This window comes from Diuraphis noxia, unplaced genomic scaffold, assembly GCF_037042655.1.
Source record: "Diuraphis noxia isolate RWA-SAM2 unplaced genomic scaffold, SU_Dnox_SAM2 contig0001, whole genome shotgun sequence".
Lineage (NCBI taxonomy): Eukaryota > Metazoa > Arthropoda > Insecta > Hemiptera > Aphididae > Diuraphis > Diuraphis noxia.
In genome coordinates, this window is record NW_028301711.1 from 47,571,818 (window position 1) to 47,593,348 (window position 21,531).

Below are 21,531 nucleotides of genomic sequence, written 5' to 3' on the forward strand. Positions count from 1 at the left end.
GACCTTTAAATCAACATCAACTGTTTAAACGATTAATGTTAACTAAAATGTTAAATGTAAGCAATTTATTTTCATCTTAAATAATGTCGTCTGAATTGTATTTGTCAGAAGAAAATAAATCAACTAAGTCTAACAAGTAAAGCATCATTTTACACTTTAAAATATATAAAAACTGTTTTTTTTTTTTTAATTTGCTAGTGATTTAAAAAATCCTGAGACAATTGTTGACACAAAAACACTACATACTAAATATTTGCAGGCAGTATTATATACAAAAGAGGATCCTGAACCTTTAGTAAGTTTAAATGTTTTGATAAATTATTCGCTTATCGATTAGGATCATTAATGTTTAATAAATAAGCCTGATTTACTTACTAGAAATTAATTAAAATTGGTCGACATATTATTATGTTTTAGTCTGGATTTCTAGAATATACCAAAAGAAGAGAAGACTATGATACAAATGTTGGAAAAGACCCTGAGCAAGAAGATGATGATTGTATGTACAAAATATATTCAGTATAGTTTGTGATTATAGAGTTGTGTTGGTTTAAATGTTTAGCCGTGGAATCGAGTGAGTCAGAAGTTTCTGCGTCCGATGAATCCGAATTCGAAGAAAGTATTGTAAAAAGTGAAGATCAGAATTGTGTAGAAGAACCTCCCGATGTATTAGACATAGATAAAATTATACATGAGTTTAAAACTGCAACAGAATACAAATTCGTTTATTTAGTCTACGCTGCCGATAAAAAGTCTAAATTTTTTTCACCGTATAATTTTAAAATTGTTTTGTTCAAGAACATCGACAAACATTGTTTTTTTACGTTAAGTAACGAAGGTTTTATGTCACACATTGAAGATGAAATAACATTCACGCCCTTTGCAGAATTTGAAGATCAGTATACATCTTTTAAGAAAATTAGAAATGTAAGTTATTACACTTAGACTTAGTAAGGGTGATTATAGAATATTTATACATAACTAACATGATTCAATATTATACATGATTAAAATGAATAAAATGTACTTGTATGAAATATGAATCGCATTCAAATAGGTAGGCATGTAAAAGAAGATCATACATATTTTTGTGTATATACGAGTATTATAATAAAATTATTATCTTTGGGATGTAAGTTTAACCATTTACGCGTACTTAAGAGCATTGTAATAATTTAGTAAGTATTCTAACATTTCTAACTATATGTTTTGAGCATTTTTGTATTGGGAAATCAAATAGTGTGCCATTAATAAATCGTAAAACAATGTAAAAGTTGACAATTCCACTGGTCATTTAATTTTGTGATTGATTTAATATAAAAAAAAAATTATGTTTTTCACGTTTTATTTTTGTTTTCCTCGATTATTTTATGAAATGTATCATAATCGAGTTTATTTTTTTTTAAACAGAAACCTCTCTTAAATTTGAATTTTTTCATTATAAAATCAATCTATCCATAGAACTGCTTGGAATCAAATTTAAAATATTCAATTAATTTGGATATAAATATTTACATATTATGTTCTTTATATATATTATATACATATATGATTAATAAATTACAATCCTATAAAATATATGGTGAAATACAACAAATTATTCTGGACAAATTTCTTTATTACTAAATTGACACAATTTTCATAGACTTGCATATAAATTTTTTTTTCTAATCTCTAAATGTTTCTCAAACTAGTTCATTGTTTCTCTGACTAGTTAAATCCTTTATGCAGTTGACAAAACAAAATTGTAGTACGTAAGATGGATTTTTAAAAATGAATTAAGTCTATATTTTTATACATAGCTGACACTGTTTAGAAAATATCAACAATGGAAATGTCTGTACTTCTGGTATAAATTTATTTCGTGGAAAAAATACTTTAATACGCGTCAAGAATTACAAGTTCCGCTGACAGTATTTCTTTTATCCACTCCAATGCGGGATACGTCGTTACAAATATCCGAAGTTATCAGCGATATTATGGAAATATGTTTGTATGATGGTTCTGTTGCCGAAGAAAATACTCTCCAACAATTTAAAGAACAGCAGGTACTAACCTAGAGGTTTCCTCAGTAAGGGTGAAGACTATTGAATCCTTATATTTGAATCGACTTTGGTTTTGCTTTGTGATACTTATAGAATCATTACCTAAATTAAAAGTAGATTGTTTTCGTTAAATTTGAACCATTTATGTATGTAAAAATAGCAAATCTCTAATACAATTCTAATATAACTTCTAATAAGAATATTCTAGAATCTAAATGAAGTAGTTCTAAAGCTAAGAAAAACATATTTATCATAGTAACACTATTTATTTTTTAATATAATTACATATAGTATTATATTTAGGACTGGGATTTTTAAGCATTGTTAATTTTTGCTAGTGTTTTAAAACGTAGCTCCATATAAGTAGAAAATATGTTTTAAAAATATCCTGATATTTTGTATATGATATTTAAAATTCGTATTTTCTAACAAACTTAACTTTTGGAACATTAATTTAAATTTGGAGTGAAAGTAAATTGTAGTTCTATTATACGTTTTACTGTAATATTGTAATATAAAACAGTTAAATATTCAGATAGAGTCATTATTGTGTAATAAATATGCAATACATGTTGTCCACTATTTACATATATCTACCAATAATTAAAGAAGTGATAAGAATAATTTTAATTTTAATTTTTAACTATTATTTTTTAACTATTTAACGAAAGAACGGTACCGTTTCGCGCATGTAGAATGAGAGCTACATCGTTTACACCTCACCAGTGACGTCCATCATCTTCGTTGTAGTGCTGCGGTGCGGTGTGGCGTGGGTATGCGCAAGAATGACCGATTTTAGTCGAGACACGCCAGACACGGTCCCGTTCTTTCGTGAGATAGAGTATATAAATCACATTTTTAATCTTATGATTCAATCTTAAAATTTATAAAGAAATAATTTCATTTTTTATGGAATTTTTTGTTATATTTTTATAATTTATTAACACCACTAATATAACAGACGATTACAATAATGATTTATTTTATTATCAGTTTCTTGATTTTAATTTTAATTCATTTATTATTTAGGAATACGAAATTTTAGATTTTATTGGTTCACTTAATGACAATGCAAGTGACATGCCCGATGGAATTCCTAATATTTTTTTAAAAATGTGTTATCAAACTCTCGTTAAACCTTTACATTATTTATTTAATTTGTCTCTATCCAATGGAACATTTTCTCCTTGTTGGAAGAATCTTTCATTTCTCCCATTCATAAGTCGGTTGACAAACAAGATATGAAAAACTATTTTCGAAATTGTCAATTTTGCTAAAATTTTTGAAACCATAATTTCGAAAAAAATATCTAATTTATTGTGCAATAATATAAGCTTTTCTCAGCATGGGTTTGTACCAAAACATTCAATTCAAACTAATATATTATTATATCATAATTATCTTGTAAAAGCTCTTATCAATGCTCCAAGTAGATGCTATTTATACGGACTTTCAAAAGGCGTTTGATAAGGTGAATCATTTACTATATTATAAATTAAAAAAATCATGATATAGGTAGGAACTTTTTTAAATGGTTATTTTCGTATCTTTCTGATCGTACTCAAGTAGTTAAAATTATGTCTTATGTTTCTGATGATTATCCTGTCTTATCAGGTGTTCCTCAGGGCAGCCATTTAGGTCCTTTACTATTTTTAATTTTTATAATGATCTCCCACTATAGTCATTGATATTTCTATAAACCTTTAACTATTCGCGGATTATTTTCTGTACAGTTAATTCTTTAAATTATGCTAAATATCTCCAGTCACATCTTAATAAATTTAATAATGGAGTAAATTAAATTTATTACCGTTAAATATTGATAAATGTCATACGATATCATTTACACATAAAAAAAATCCAATCTTTTTAACCATAATATTGAATTGTGTCCTCTCACTAGAGTAAATATAATCAAAGATCTTGGCATTTATTTTGAAAGTGATCTTTTTTTTGAAACGAATCATTATATTATGATAATTAGTTAATCGCTCAAGATGTTAGGCTTTATTAATAGAAACACTAAAGATTTTAAAAATCCGTTATGTTTAAAAACCATGTACCTGATTTTGATTTCAGCTCAGTAATCTGGTCATGCAAATATTTGACATATATAAATGATTTGGACAATGTACAATATGAATTTTTAAAAAGGATTTCATATTTGTGAAATATTCCATTATCTAGGGACTCTCTCCATCTAACTCAAAATTATATTGGCCTATAAGTCATAATTGTTTTTAATAATTTGTTCTTATGACAAAACACACATTTTTGTGACCTAGCTTTTAATTACGCCACTGATCACACCCTTTATTTATTTATTTTTTTTAGTAAACCCATGGCAACATAGGCCATTGGGTGTAGGGAAGGTACTGTAGGATTTTTAAGTAGGGTAGGTTTTTGGTACACGTATGTGTGTATTTTTGGTAGAATTTCGGGCGTATGTAATTTGCGTCAAAATCAACCAAAAAAAAAATATATATGTGTAATTTGTACTACATCTAAAAATGTATTTTGGTAATTTGCGCCACTTTTTAAATTTGTAATTTGCGCCAAATAAAATTAAATAAAAAGGAATTATGTAATCTGTGCCCTAGAGTACCTACTAAAATTGTAATTTGCGCTTTTTTCCACCTTATTAAAATAGTAATTTGTGCCACTTATATTATAATAATATAAATAACTCCATGTATATTAAATATGTAAATTATCGTTAAGTAATAAAACATATTATAAAAATCAGTCATATTAAACTCGTAATTATAAATAAATGTATATAAAAAATCAAACTCCATGCATATTAAACATCTAAATTGTCGTTAATTAATAAAACATATAAAAATCAGTCATAATTATAAATAATTCTACGATATTGAGACGATATGTGACACGTGTCGGACGCATCAGAACGTATTATTGTATATCCTATGCGATATCGCTAAATTTATCTGCTGGTAAATTCCAACTGCTATTAAAGTTGAAAGTGTGGTGCAAATTACATATTCCATTTTGTTTTCTTTAGTGGCGCAAAATACCAAAATTAATTAGTATATGTGGCGCAAATTACATACGTACTTAAATGTACCTATTCGTGGCGCAAATTACAAGTAATAAAAGTGACGCAAAATACCATATTCCAGAATTTCTAGTGAGCATCCGTAGGTTTCTGCCACGACCGTGTGGGGCGGCGGTCTCTCTCTCCAAACAGCGTGAATTGACACCCTTTATTATATATGAATACTCCATGTAACATTTAATTTTGTGCGTAACATTTTTAGAAGGAGAGTACCAGTACAGCTATTAAGACCTTAAAAGACTTTCATTCGACAATCAAAACATTGATGTTAATCGCATGCGAAGACGTGCTGAAAGAAACTGGATTCACTATTAACGATGCAGAATTTAATAACAACAATAAGGACTCTCTTGATTTAGACTCTATACTATATAACATGCCGTTCGGACGGCAGAGGTTCAAACTGAAAGTTTGCAAGCGAATATGCCGTTTTATCACGTGCATTGATTTTTTTTTACAAACAAATTTACACAAGTTCATTCAAAAACAAATTATACGGTTTGAGGCAGACGTGTACAAACACTATAAGTACATTCCTAGTGACGATTTACTAACCGGAACTGACGTTGAAATCGCACTAGAAGATGATAGGTCTTTAAATGATCCTAAGGTATTGAATAGATGAGGGCTTATTTCCACCTGATGATATTATAATATCTTATTCATACACGACTTTGATTATTGTTATCCCATTAGTCTCCATTGTTCATATTCGAAGTTTATTTAACAACAACTGGTATTGAGTTCAATTACTCCCTAAATGATTACACGACGTACGTTTCGTTTTTAATGGAAGACTGGAAATCTATAATGGTTTCTCATTTTACTCCACTCCTGGATGATGACGAGTTCAACAGTTTTACGCGGTGAGTCTTATAGTAATGATATTGTTAAGTACCTCAAATTATATACAACTTACCGCTATGATTGATGGTAAAAACAATTATCTTAGTCCCTTAGTCCGTGGTAAAATAGCCGATCGACTGTGCGGTGATGGGCCAAAATTACAGTTTCTGTTTGATATCGATGAAGAATATAAGTTAACTATGGAAAAAATATTGAATTATATCAGAATAAATTTTGAAGCAGCTCTTAAGTATTTAAAACGAATGGAATACGTTTATAATATCTATAGAGAAAATGAAGACTTGGATCGAGGGATTATCCAAAACGAAACCAGTAAATATAAAATTAAGATCTCTCTTCTTATATCAAAATGAGTATTGTTTTTTACAGGTTTGACGAATTTTAGAAAAATGTTAGATAAATACAAACAGCAACTATACGATGTAAATAAAATAAATTCCAATCAAATGATAGGCATGTTTAATTTAAAATTCCATTTATTGAAAAATATTGCTAGACCTACGTGTAATTTATTATTAGAACTAGTAGAGCAGACACTGGCTAAGTATGTTATTATTAATTTAGAAAATTATTAATGGATAAGTTATATTTAATTATTAATTGTATTATATAGAGTGGGAAAACAATTGGTAAAAAAACTATTAATTGAAATAAATGAATCCCTTGAATACCTCTTCACCACTCCAACTAACGCCGCTCAATATGTAGCTTACAACAAATTTTTACAAATATATTCTAAAAGGGTTCGCATTTGAATAATTTATTATTAAAAAATAAAAAGAATATGTTAAAAATATTAATCAAGTGTTTTCTATTTCAGTTGGAAGAATTAGATATCGAACTAAATTATGTTAAGGAACTTTACGAATTAGCTGAAGAATATGAAATACTTATTTCTGAAGAGGATATTGATAATTATGATGTTAATAATATTTGTACTATAATTGCGTTATTAATTCAAAAATAATAATAATATTTATTTATAGAAATTCTCAGAAGAGCTAACTACTTTACGAATAGAATTTGATGATATTTATAATGATCAAGATAACCTCATTGATAATTTCGTCAACACAATCGACGCTCAAATAAAAGACATGCTTCGAGAAGTAGAAAAAATTAATATTGAAGCTCAGGTAATAATAATCGAAATTACATAATATTTATATTTTAATTTTGTTTATTTTTTTAGGAACCATGGTTAATTGATATTAATTCAGATGTGGAACATGTCTTAAGTTCATTATCTCAACTTAGTGAACAATTGGCAGAACTTCAAATAGAATCAAACTTATATAAGTCTTATCAACGTTATTTCCGCGTGGAGATGACAAATGTTGATCTTTTAACAGAGGCTAGTGAAGCAGTGAGACTCAGAATATTGCTTAGGAATAGTTTAACCGAATGGGAAAAAAATATGTCTATTTGGGAAACAGACAATTTTCATAATTTAGACGTAGAACAAATGAATACTTTCTTAGCATTAAATTTAAAATATGTTGTGCAATTTACAAAAAATATTCCTGAATGTGAACTTATAAATCTAATTGAAGAAAAAGTACACACTTTTAAGTCAAAAATGCCCATCATAGCAATGTTAAGAAATCCTAATCTTAAAAACCATCATTGGATAAAAGTTGAGCAACTTCTTGGAACAAAATTCCCAACTAACCAGACGCTTACTCTAAAAATGCTTGAAGAATTAGACGTGTTCAATTATGGTACTGAAATAATGGAAATTTCTGGACAGGCAAGTTCTGAAGCAACTTTAGAAGCAATATTAAAAAAAATTGAAGATTCTTGGAAAATAGTAGATTTAATTATTCTTCCTTATAAAAATACAAATGATATTTTTATACTTGGATCATTGGAAGAAGTTCAGTTAACATTAGAAGAAGCGAATATGAATTTGAATACCCTCATTTCATCCAAACATGTACTTATGATAAAAACAAGAGTTGAAGAATGGATAAAATCTATGAACATTATGAATGAAGTTCTAGTAAGTAATTTAGTAATTGCATAATTATACATGAATTGTATATTCAATAAATCTGTTTGAAACTTATACAATTATTTATATTATACATTTTTTTTATAAATATATTATTTATATATTTATTATCTATAGACGGAATGGATGATGTGCCAGAATAATTGGATTTATTTGGAATCGATATTTTCTGCTCCAGACATACAAAGGCAGCTTCCAAATGAAGCTTCATTGTTTAGTCAAGTAAATAGTTCATGGAAGGCAATAATGCTGAAAGCTGAAAAAAATCCTTTGGCTATAAGCATTTGTACCGATACTAATCTCCTAAAAACTCTCATCAAAAATAATGAACAATTAGAACAAATCATGTTATATTTAGAAGCATATTTAGAATCAAAGAGAGTTATATTTCCACGGTTTTATTTCCTGTCAAATGATGAGCTCATAGAAATAATTGCTCAAGCACGGAATACAAGAGCTGTACAGCCACACATGAACAAATGTTTCGACGCCATTTGGAGAATACAATTTAAAAACGATGATAAGGAAGGAAACCCATTAACCCCCGATAAAGAAGATAGCTCACCAACCAACATTATTTCCATGATATCACCAGAAAGAGAAATCGTCAAATTTGCATCACAGGTTAAAGCAACTGGGAACGTTGAATATTGGCTAACAAGAGTAGAAAAGGAGATGGTAAATACATTGCGGACATCCATGTTCATAGCCATGGGAGATTATGACAAAACTCCTAGAGAAAAATGGGTTTTGTTACACGCTGCTCAGGTTGCAATTTATATAATTTAACATATTAATTACCTACTGAGAATTAAATAAAATATTTTTTTAAAGCTCATAATTGCGGTATCTCAGATGATGTGGTGTCGTAACGTCCATAAAATCCTTAATCTAAACTCTAACATACAAGAAAAAATGGTTGAATTTGAACAAAAATGTTTTAAATTAAGTATCTTTGTCAATAAATACAATTGATATAATTGTCTTATACTAATGATGTATTTCTTATTTCAGGACTTGAATAATTTAGCAGCTATGGTTCGAGGACGTTTAACTGCACTTCAACGTTCCGTAATCTGCTCATTGATTACAATAGACGTTCACGCGAGGGATATAATATCAACTATGGTAATCCATAAGATCAACAGTGATTTAAATTTTGAATGGCTAAAACAGCTTCGCTATTATTGGGATACTGTGGATGGTTGTGTTGCATTCATGGCCAATGCTCGTTGGCTATATGCATTTGAATACCTGGGTGCATCTCCTAGATTAGTCATTACACCGTTAACTGACAAATGTTACTTGTGTTTGATGGGTGCACTTCAGTTAAATTTAGGTGGTGCACCAGCTGGACCTGCAGGTACTGGAAAGACTGAAACAACCAAGGATCTTGCAAAAGCATTAGCTACACAATGTGTTGTATTTAACTGTTCTGATGGTTTAGATTATAAGGTAAAAAATACATGGACCAAATATTAGTTATGCAGAAAAAAATTAATGAACCATTTTGCAGATGATGGGTAAATTCTTCTCCGGCTTGGCTCAATCAGGAGCGTGGTGTTGTTTTGACGAATTTAACCGTATAGAGATTGAAGTCTTATCTGTCATCGCGCAACAACTGATAACTATCATGAATGCAAAATTGATAAATGCCACTAAATTCATGTTTGAAGGTCGTGAGATTAGACTTGTGAAAACTTGTGCAGCATTCATAACAATGAATCCAGGATATGCTGGAAGAAGTGAATTACCAGATAATTTACAAGCATTATTTAGACCAATGGCAATGATGGTACCGGACTATGGTTTGATTGCTGAAGTTATATTGTACTCTGAAGGTTTTGAGTCATCAAAAATGTTGTCTCAAAAAATGGTAAAAATGTATAAATTATGTAGTGAACAGCTTTCTATTCAGGACCATTATGATTTTGGAATGAGGTAATCCTAATTTATTTTGATTTTAAAATAATAATTTTTATCACAAGCTATTTATCATCTGTTGTAAAGGGCTGTAAAAAGCGTTTTAGTAATGGCAGGTTCATTAAAACGACAAAATCCTTTCATCAACGAAAATTTAGTTTTAATTAGAGCTTTGAGAGATAGTAATTTGCCGAAATTCCTAAAAGATGATGCTATACTTTTCCAGGTAAATATAGAATTATATGTAACATTAAAATATAATTATAAGAAGTATAACATAATTTAAATATTCAGGGTATATTAAATGATTTATTTCCTGGAGTTGTCTTACCAGAACAAGATTATGGAATGTTCCTATCCACAACCAAACGTGTGATGGAAAATTATGGCTATCAAATTGAAGAATGTATTTATGTAAAAGTTATACAGCTATTAGAGACAATAATTGTACGACATGGTATCATGACTGTTGGTCCTACTGGTGGTGGAAAGACAAGCGTTTTAAAAATACTTAGTAAAACATTAACAGAACTTTACAATAATAAAATAGAAGAACAATATTACAGACCGGTAAAAATATACCAACTAAATCCCAAAGCTATTACTATGAGTGAACTTTACGGTGAAGTAAATCTCCAAACCATGGAATGGAGAGATGGATTACTCGGAAAATTTGTAAGAGAAACAGTTCAAACAGCAAAAGAAATATTTCAATGGGTAGTATGTGATGGCCCTGTAGACGCAATATGGATCGAGAACCTTAATACTGTACTTGATGATAACAAAATATTATGCCTAGCCAATTCAGAACGCATAAAATTGAGCTCTTGGGTAGGGCTTATAATAAATAATTATTTTTAAAATAATGCTATGTACCGTCGTCCCGCTGAGACACCTAAATACGCATATACACGTAGATATACATAAGTGTCCCTGGGGCGTATGATTTCTGCCACCGGTTAAATTGTGTAGGACCTCAATAGCTGTATCGAAGGCCAAACTACTAGCCCTTCCAAAATATCACCATAGTTGGAATTAGTTTACGAAATTGTAGTATTGACAGGAGTATCTAGAGATATGATTAATGTCATCGGGTTATCGAGATTACGTATCACGAATAAACAGGATGTGGACCGACCGGTCGCACGGGCGTGGGAAGCTGCGATATTAGAATAATACAGGCCTACGCTTTTGCACGACTCGGCCATGGACACATACTTATCTTATAGATAGGAGAGGAAACGCAGGGAGTAGGACTATATGGGCTATATAGGAGAGCCCCGATTAGACCCAATTCAGACGTGAGCCACCAGAGTCAGTGCAAGCACTTTCACGCCAGACACCAGTCCAATTTAATTATTCGGACTTAGAATATTTTTGAATTAAATCATTATTGTTCAATAATAGTGTTTTATTCACATCATAATCAAATAAATATCTAATAATTAATCACCAAACAATTTGTTATACATATTTCACTCAATCCATCTACTTCAACACAAGTCGTTCGTCCTCCTGTATGCTGGGACGCTACAATAATACCTAATTATAATACTAAATCATTTTCAGGTTAGAATGATTTTTGAAGTTGGTGACTTGTCACAAGCGTCACCGGCGACAGTTAGTAGATGTGGAATGGTTTACGTAGACGCAGCTGAACTAGGATGGTTGCCATATGTACGTTCGTGGATAAATAGATTGAAAAATAACGCAATTCAAAATAGCGAGGAAATAAAAAAATATCTATTGAAACTATTCGAAACTTATGTGTACGAAGGTTTTTCATTTATTAACAAACATTGTTTGGCTCCAATTAAACAGGTATATTTCCACCAAGATAGAACTTCAATAAAAGTAGAATAAACCTAACCTAACCTAACCTAACCATCACAAATACATTTTCAAACTATAATTTAGGTTGAAATTAGTAAAGTGACTATGATGTGTACTGTTATCGAATCCCTATTCACCGACCCAGACATTTTTGATGCTGAAACAGAAAATTCAAAAATTCAAAATTATATTTGCCAATCATTTATATTTTCATATTTGTGGTCATTGGGATCAAATTTAGATGATTCTTCTCAAAAAAAATTCGAATATTTAGTTTTTAATCAATTTGAAAATCACTCCGAATTTTCCATTTCACCTGGAATTAAATTATTTGATATGTACCTAAACACGGTAACTAAATCATTCGAAAATTGGGATACTATTGTTCCAAAATTTGTTTATAATGCAGATACACCTTATTTTGAGTTACTAGTACCTACAGTAGATAGCATTCGATACGCATATGTAATGCAAAGGCTAGTACAAATGAATCAACCAGTAATGCTAACTGGAATAACAGGTAAAGGAGTATGAAATTTGACTAAATTATAGATCTTGTTATTAATAATATAATAATATAACTACGTGATTATTGTAGGGGTTGGAAAAACATCAGTCGCAAATTTTGTTATGCAAAATTTGACAACCACAGATGATTGGATAACTGGAATAATAAATTTTTCTGCTCAAACCAGTAGTAATAGAACTCAAGAAATATTAGAATCAAAATTGATAAAGAAAAAACGAAATCATTTTGGTGCACCAGGAAATAAACGTTTGGCGATTTTTATTGATGACGTCAACATGCCAAAGCCAGAAGTCTATGGAGCTCAACCACCTATTGAATTACTAAGACAAATTTTGGATTGTGGGGGCATGTACGATCGAGATAAGTTGGATTGGAAATATATAGAAAATTTAATATTGTGTACTATTTGTGCACCTCCGGGTGGAGGTAGAAATCCATTAACCCCGAGATTCACAAGGCATTTTTCTATGATATTCATACCAACTACAAGTGAAAGTGCTATGAGAACTATATTTTCTTCCATTTTGAATGGGTTTTTTGAAGAATTCCCACAGGTTATAGCTAATTCGTGCCAAGAAGTAGTAGAAGCTAGTATCGATGTGTATTTACGTATATCAGAAGATCTATTACCTACTCCTGCAAAGTCACATTATGTATTTAATCTTAGAGATTTGTCAAAGACTATACAAGGAGTATTGCAAGCGGATTTTGTCACAGTTCCCGATCGAAAACAATTACTAAGGTATGTTTTAACTATAACTTAATATGTATAATCATATATCAATAAAAATTTATTTCTTTTATAGACTATGGTATCATGAAACATTGCGTGTTTATCACGATCGTTTAGTTTGTCAAGAAGATAGATCATATTTTCACAATCTTCTTCAAAGCGTGTGCAAAAGTTATTTTGAAACAAAAGTGTTAGAATTTTCTAACTCTGACAAAAATTTAACGCGGCCTCCTATGTTAATATTTGGCGATTTCATGAATCCTAGTTCTAATGAGAATCGAATTTACGAAGAAATAACCGATATTGTAAAATTAAAAAAAGTGTTGACTGAAAATTTAATGGATTACAATATGGTATATAATAAAGACATGAATATAATATTTTTTATGGATGCCATCGAGCACATAACTCGTATAGCAAGGATATTGAGATCTGAAAGAGGAAATGCTTTACTTGTTGGAGTTAGTGGTATGGGAAAACAATCACTGACTAAATTGGCATCACATATTAATGATTACAAGTACGTATTGTATATTAATAAAAACATAAAAACAATCTGAATATAAGTATTCAATTTTAAAATATTTCATATTTAGATGTTTTCAAATAGAGTTAACAAAATCGTATGATCATACTACTTTCCACGAAGATTTAGTTAATCTTTATTATAAAACTGGTGCAAAATTCGAAGACACGACGTTCTTGTTCACAGACAATCAAATTGTACAAGAAGTATTTTTGGAAGATATAAACAATATATTAAACTCTGGTAAAACATTTTAAATTAATATTAAATTGACTATGAGTTAGCAATACTCATTTTTAATTTATTCAAGGGGATGTACCAAATCTGTTTAAACATGATGACCTGGAGAAGGTCATTGTTGCTTGTCGATCAGCAGCTGTTGAGTCAGGAATCAGTAGTGAGAACCGTGATGCAATATTTAGATATTTTATACAGAGGGTACGCTCTAAACTCCATCTCGTAATATCTATGAGTCCGATTGGTGATGCTTTTAGACGAAGATGTCGTTTATTCCCTTCATTAGTAAACAACTCAACGATCGATTGGTTTGATGACTGGCCAAAAGAAGCACTATTATCTGTAGCACATAACAGCTTAGGGATGTTTTCACAAACCGGAAATTTGATTACTAATCTAACAAACATTTGTAACAGTATGTATGAATCAGTTAGCGAAGCAACAACAAAATTTTACGATCAAATGAGAAGACACTACTACGTAACGCCTAAAAGTTACTTGGAGTTTTTAAAACTGTACTTAAAAATGCATGAATTACAAACCAATAAGATTAAAGGTGAATCTGACCGTATTTCAAAAGGGTTAGGAAAATTGTATGAAACTTTCAATATGGTAGGAGAGATGAAAAAAAAATTAAAAGCAATGGAACCAGTACTATTTGAAAAAAACGAAGCTTCATTGAAACTAATGGAAAATCTAACAATTGAAAAAGCAGAAGTAGATAAAGTGCGAGAAGTAGTACTTTTGGAAGAATCTGCAGCGAAAATAAAAGCTGATGCTGCACAAGCCATTGCTGAAGATGCACAGAAAGATTTAGCCTTAGCTATGCCGGCAATGATCGCAGCTAAAGCGGCTTTAGAGGCCCTAAACAAAAAAGATATAAATGAACTAAGGGTGTTTAATAAGCCTCCTAAACTTGTTCAAACTGTTATGGAAGCTGTATGTCTATTGTTGGGAAAAAAGTAATTGAATTTTATGATAGGTTGGAGGTACATAATTTTTATATTTGCATATTTTTATTAGAACTGATTGGGCTTCAGCTAAACTTGTTTTAGGGGATAGCAATTTTCTAAAAACTCTACAAGAATATGATACAGATAACATATCAGACAAAATGATTAATCTAATTAAACCTTACATAGACAATCCGGAATTTGTTCCAAAAACAGTAGCGTATCAATCCGGAGTGGCTAAATCCATGTGTATGTGGGTTCGAGCCGTGTATAGTTATTCTCTAATATTTCGAATAGTTGAACCGAAAAGAAAAAAGTAAGTTATATTATTGCTAAGTTATATTTACTAAGTGACATAACTTAAGGTCCCAAACAGTAGATCGTTAGAAAAATGGTACCTAGTTAAATTCCCTAGTTTAATTATCTAAGTATTTATAGTTATTACTTATTACACATTTACACTATAAAAAAAGGAGGGTAAGTCGTGGATGTCGCTCTGCTGTACAGTAGGTTACAAGTGGGTTACTGTAATGGACGGAATTAAATTTGAATCCAATGATATTATATCATTGTATACGAAAAACGATTCTGAGCGAAGACGGTTTATCTGTCTATGATTTATTATAGATTATGAAAAATAAAATCTTAGATTTAAAATAAAATTTTTTTATGAATTTCTAGCATAAAATAATTTGAACATTGCCGTAATTTTTACGTATTTAGTCAAAATTCAAACTTTGAATGCTTGTAAAAAAAAATTGTGACTACGCATTTCTTTTATTTTTCAATTGCTATTGTAAAAATATTATAGGAGCCAAGTATTAAATTTTCAAATCTTAGATATAAAAAGAAAATTTTTTATGAATTTCTAGCATAAAATAATTTATGCATTTTCGTGATTTTTACGTATGTTTGTCAAAATTCAAACTTTGAATCCTTGTAAAAAAAAAAAATTGTGACCATGAATTTATTTTATTTTTCAACTGCTATTGTTAAAATGTATTTGAAGCCTTGTATTAAATTTTCAAGCTTTTCTACCGAACAAATAAATTTTTATCGATATTTATAGAAAAAAAAACTAAAAATGATGAAAAATTAAAATGTCAGTAAACAGCTCAAAACAAATCTAAATATTTTGAAAATGTTATCAAATATAGAAAATGCCTATATAAACATTCAGTGAAAATTTCAAGTATCTGCGGTCATTTGTTTTAGATTTTTAGAGTTACGCCAAAATAAGAAAATTACTAAATGTGAAATCCAGTGAAAATCCAATGTTGTAAAAATTTAAATTTCAAATGCTCATATAAATTTAATTTTAATTTCCGGTAGACTTTTTATTTGTGATAAAGATTGACAAACTTGTAAGGAATCTTGTATTAAATTTTCAAATCTTAGATTTAAAAAGAAAATTTTTTATGAATTTCTAGCTTAAAATAATTTGTGAATTTTCGTGATTTTTACATAATATGTTGTCAAAACTCAAACTTTTAATACTTAAAAAAAAATTGTGACTATGTATTCCTTTTATATTCCAACTGCTATTGTAAAAATATGTTAGGAGCCTTGCATTAAATTTTCAAATCTTAGAATTAAAAAGAAAAACTTTTATGAATTTCTATCTAAGAGAATTTGAACATTGCCATAATTTTTAAGTATTTAGTCAAAATTTGAACTTTAAATGCTTATAAAAAAAATGATGACTATATATTTCTTTTATTTTTCAATTGCTATTGTAAAAATATATTATGAGCCTTGTATTAAATTTTCAAATCTTAGATATAAAAGGAAAATTTTTATGAATTTCTAGCATAAAATAATTTACGAATTTTCGTGATTTTAACATAATATGTTGTCAAAATTCAAACTTTGAATGCTTATAAAAAAAAAATTCTGACTATGTATTTCTTTTATTTCGCAACTGCTATTGTAAAAATATGTTAGTAGCATTGTATTAAATTTTTAAGCTTTTCTACCGAACCAATAAATTTTTATCGATATTAATTTAAAAAAAACTAATAATGATCGAACATTTCAATCGACATTGAATATTTGAATATATGTTAATTTTAATAGATATATATTTTTTAATCAGTGTTGACTTTTTTGAGCTATATATAGAAATTTTAAAATGTTTAGTTTTATTTTTAAAATACCTATATAAATTATTTGCTATGTTATATTTTTAGACAACAAGAAGCTGAAGATGAACTTAATATTGTTTTGACCGAATTAAAAGCGAAACAAAAAATGTTAGCTGACGTCCAAGCACGTTTAAAAAAACTCGAAGATATTTATGACCAAAGTGTTTCTGAAAAAAACAAACTGGAATTAAACATGAGTAAAACACAATCACGATTAAACCGATCTGATTTACTTGTTGAAGCTTTGAGTGAAGAACAGCTAAGATGGGAAAATAATATACAAGTATTTTGTTATATTCTTTACGTTGCCTAAGGCATTTTAACTCAAATTGAATTTTTACATTCTGTTAAGATACTTTCTCAACGTTTATTGACGGTGACCGGTGACACTATAATTGCAGCCGGGAGTGTTAATTATTTGGGACCTTTCACAGACGAGTATCGTAAAGATATAACTAATTCGTGGCTACAACAATTATCACAATATGAAATAAAACATTCAGAAAATTACTCATTGAGCTCTGTACTAATCGATTCGTTTGAGTTACGCTCGTGGAATATGTGTGGCCTCCCTAGGGATTCGGTGTCAACAGACAGTGCGATAATCGTGACAAGAGCAAGTCGTTGGCCACTGATGATAGATCCCCAAGAACAGGCAAACAAATGGATCAAGACCTTGGAAATGGATAATTCGTTGAAAACATGCAAAGGTACGGATTCAGACGTCATGAACGTAATCACTGATGCGGTAAGACTGGGGTATACGGTTTTAATAGAAGGTCTCGAAGAACACATTGATCCCACATTAAGACCAATATTGGAGAACATAACATTTTCACGAGTACTTAACTTCTTCGATTAACAAACAAGCATTTTCTAAATGATAAATTATTATCAATTGTTATTATTAGGGTGGACGGCTGTTAATGCGCATTGGTAATACTGACATAGAATATGACGATCAGTTCAGATTCTATATGACAACAAAAATGTCTAATCCACATTATTTACCAGACATATGTATACAAGTTACGCTGGTAAATTTTACTGTAACGCCTTCAGGATTAGAAGACCAGTTATTAGTGTAAATAGTAGTATAAATCTTAAAATAAATTTATATATTTAAATTATTTATAATATTTACTTTATTAGAGATGTTGTGCGATTAGAAATGCCTGATTTAGAAGCAAAGCGGACTGAAACCATTGTGAGTATAAACGATGACAATAATTTATTAAAAGAAATGGAAGACAAGACGTTAAGAATGCTCAATATGTCAAAAGGAAATATACTGGACGATGAAGAACTCATCGAAACACTTAATAACAGCAAGGTAGGACTAGTAAATATTGACACTTTCTAATACATTTTATTTTGTAATTTAATTTTTAGGAGACGTCTATTATCATCGCTGGACGTTTAATAGACGCAGAAGAAACGGAACAATACATCGGGGTGGCTCGTGAGCGTTATCGAGTGGTAGCTAATAGAGGATCATGCCTTTATTTTGTTGTAGCTCAGCTTTCTGAAATTGACACTATGTACCAATTTTCATTGAATTATTTCAGTTCCGTAAGTAATAATAAAACGGTGTGTTGCTTTTCATATTAAAATTTATTATGTAATTTAGATATTTTGCAATGTAATTAAGAACTCTGACAAAAAAATGAGAATAGATATTAAAATGCCTACCATGATCGAAGATATTACCCAGGCTGTTTATACAAATGTTTCTAGAGGTTTGTTTGAACGCCATAAATCAATATTTAGTTTTTTGGTCAGCGTCAGTATAAATTTGCAATCGGGAAAAATCACAGATGACCAATGGAACTTTTTGTTGCGTGGGCCCCTAGGAAAAGTAAAAAGGAAAATGACGATAAAACCAGCGGTATTTGGGTTAACAGAAGACATTTGGAAAACTGTAAACTATATGTCTGAAACATTTACTGCTTTTAAACATCTTCCTGAAAACTGTACCGGACCAATACAAATCTCACTAGGCGAGTTTATTCAAGATATTCATTTAGATCACAAAAACAATAACATTTCTGTAAACTGGAATACAAAATTAAATTCATTTGAAAAACTTATGATGATTAAAGCGTTCAGAGAAGAAAAATTAATTTTCGCAATTACTAATTACATCAGCACTGAACTCGGAAAAACATTTATTGAAAGTCCAAGAGTTTCACTCCAATTATTATACAATGACACGTCTCCAACCATACCATTGATTTTCATTCTTAGTCCTGGTTCAGATCCATTCGTAGCATTCCAAAAGTTTGCTACGGAATTCGGCATGATAGATAAATTATGTGCAATATCTTTAGGTCAGGGCCAAGGACCTATAGCAGAAAAACTTATAAAAAATGGTCAAAAAGAAGGCAACTGGATATTCTTGCAAGTATTAATCATACAACACAAAATTTTATAACAAATAAGTACGTTGTCTTAAAATTTATTTTCAGAACTGTCATTTAGCTTCATCGTGGATGCTTCCTATGGAAAATTTAGTTCAAAATCTAATCGAAAATCCAACAAATATTAAACCTGAGTTTAGACTGTTTTTAAGTTCAATGCCATCAAAAAGCTTTCCAACTTTCGTCCTACAAAATTCATTGAAAGTTACAAACGAACCACCCAAAGGCTTACGAGCAAATATGAAAAGATCGTTTACAGACATAAATAGCGATTTCTTCGAAAACAATGGTGAATATCGATTTTTGGTTTTAAATTAAATATCTATATTTCTGTATTTTTAAAATAATCATGTAATTATCGTGCGATAGCATTCAGCTCTAGCTGGCGGAAAATGGTGTTTGCGCTGTGCTTTTTTCATGCTATCATATTAGAAAGAAAGAAATTTGGGTCGCTTGGATGGAACATAGCATACTCGTTTACTGACAGTGACCGTGAATGCGCTATGCTATTGTTACAAATGTATTGCTTAACTGCAAAAGAAATCCCTTGGGATGCTTTACAGTACGTTACTGGTGAGATAAATTATGGAGGTAGAGTTACCGACTCTTGGGATCAAATAACATTGAAAACAGTACTTTTGAATTTCTTTGGTCCACACACCCTCAAACCAGGTAATATAAATAACAAATTGACATTATAAATTAAGATCTCTACTTTTATATACATCATATTTTTCAGGCTATAAATACTCCAAGTCTGGTACTTATTATTGTCCAGAAAGTGCGAATTGCACTACTGTTGATGAATATCAGCTATTTATTGATAAACTGCCAATAATTGAAGAACCGGAAATTTTCGGAATGCATGAAAATGCGAACATCGCGTATCAAGTATAAATTTGATTTTAAAATAAAACAATTATTGCATGTGTGTATCATATTAATATGTAATAATTCCATCAGACTAAAGAAACACAAGAAGCATTATTAACAATCATTGAAGCATATCCGAAATCACTAACAGGCACTGCTGGTAAATCAGACGATGAAATAGTTATGGAAATGGCCATCGATATTTCCGAAAGACTCATGGATGTCATAGACTTAAGTGAAGCTCATTTCACAATAATGAATAAAGATGATAAAGGAAGATTACCTTCTTTATCTACAGTACTATCACAGGAGATCGAAAGATTTAATAAATTACTTGACATCATTCATAATTCTTTAAATGACTTACGTAAGGCTATCAAAGGACTCGTGGTCATGTCTGCAGAATTGGAAGGAGTTTATGTATCATTTATGAACAACATGGTAGTATTAGAACCTATATGTTTTTCAATTATTTCATCCGATGTCCCAAATATATGATAAATTCATAACATTTCACAGGTACCGAAAATGTGGTCTAATAAGGCATACCCCTCGTTGAAGGCTTTGGGTAATTGGGTTAATGATTTGGCACTTAGACTTGATTTTATCAACGTAAATGATATTTGCAAATAATCGTATTATGGGAGTATTATAATCTCGAAAATTCTAAAATATCTTAGATATGGATGAAGTTTGGTAGTCCTCCTTCATACTGGATATCAGGTTTGTATTTTCCACAAGGTTTCATGACTGGATGTCTACAAAGACATGCTAGGAAATATGCCATACCCATTGACAGTTTGAAAGTTGATTTTGAGCTTACTCAAACCATTCTGGCACAAGAAGAAATCGCCGCTGTTCATACAATCGCCGCGAAAGAAGACAACAACGCTTATAAAGGCCTAACAAAATTGGAAGACGGCGTTTATGTGCACGGCCTGTATCTGGACGCCGGGCGCATCGATCCTACCACCAGCCTTCTGGTCGATCCTACGCCCGGTAATATTTCAATTCAAGGAACAAAAATTAAAATTCTTTCGAAGATACACAATTATAGAATATTTATATTATTATTTCTGATGATTCAAGGTGACTTGTATCCTCCAATGCCCGTTATACGACTAATACCGACTGTCAACTTGGACGAACATAGTTTGAGGTACAATTGCCCTCTGTATAAAACTTCAGCCAGAGCTGGGGTTCTTTCGACCACCGGACATAGTACTAATTTTGTAATTGCTGTATTGTTGCCAACTGACTTTCCAGGGAGCTATTGGACCCTCAAGGGCACCGCTCTTATCACACAATTAACAAATTGACTGTTGCCATAGTATATTATTATAGTGTATTTATAT

The 21,531-nt window shown here is 30.2% G+C and overlaps 1 protein-coding gene across 1 annotated transcript; it reads left to right on the forward strand.

Moving 5' to 3' along the window:
• Positions 1-83: 83 nt before the first annotated feature.
• On the forward strand, positions 84-21,530 carry Dhc16F (Dynein heavy chain at 16F). Its single transcript, XM_089230740.1, has 39 exons — positions 84-136; positions 199-295; positions 418-499; positions 563-927; positions 1,803-2,048; positions 5,327-5,734; positions 5,821-5,990; positions 6,077-6,303; positions 6,361-6,535; positions 6,605-6,734; positions 6,812-6,913; positions 6,978-7,127; positions 7,184-7,993; positions 8,123-8,773; positions 8,840-8,954; positions 9,036-9,460; positions 9,522-9,946; positions 10,016-10,154; positions 10,223-10,759; positions 11,498-11,749; positions 11,846-12,281; positions 12,360-13,032; positions 13,097-13,543; positions 13,620-13,792; positions 13,860-14,748; positions 14,810-15,055; positions 16,929-17,166; positions 17,236-17,724; positions 17,795-17,967; positions 18,036-18,216; positions 18,276-18,455; positions 18,514-19,287; positions 19,352-19,592; positions 19,673-19,975; positions 20,043-20,194; positions 20,267-20,617; positions 20,696-20,788; positions 20,857-21,175; positions 21,266-21,530. Exons 1-39 carry the CDS (start codon positions 84-86, stop codon positions 21,493-21,495), a joined length of 12,147 nt encoding a protein of 4,048 aa, XP_089086866.1. The 3' UTR covers positions 21,496-21,530.
• Position 21,531: the final 1 nt, after the last annotated feature.

What these genes read in the sequence shown, in the direction of transcription:
- Dhc16F (XM_089230740.1), top strand. Translation starts at nt 84, where the DNA reads ATGTCGTCTGAATTGTATTTGTCAGAAGAAAATAAATCAACTAAGTCT. An exon ending in CTTTTAAGAAAATTAGAAAT is followed by an intron (nt 928 to 1,802) that starts GTAAGTTATTAC and finishes TTTTATACATAG; the next exon opens with CTGACACTGTTTAGAAAATA. An exon ending in TGTCTATTGTTGGGAAAAAA is followed by an intron (nt 14,749 to 14,809) that starts GTAATTGAATTT and finishes TATTTTTATTAG; the next exon opens with AACTGATTGGGCTTCAGCTA.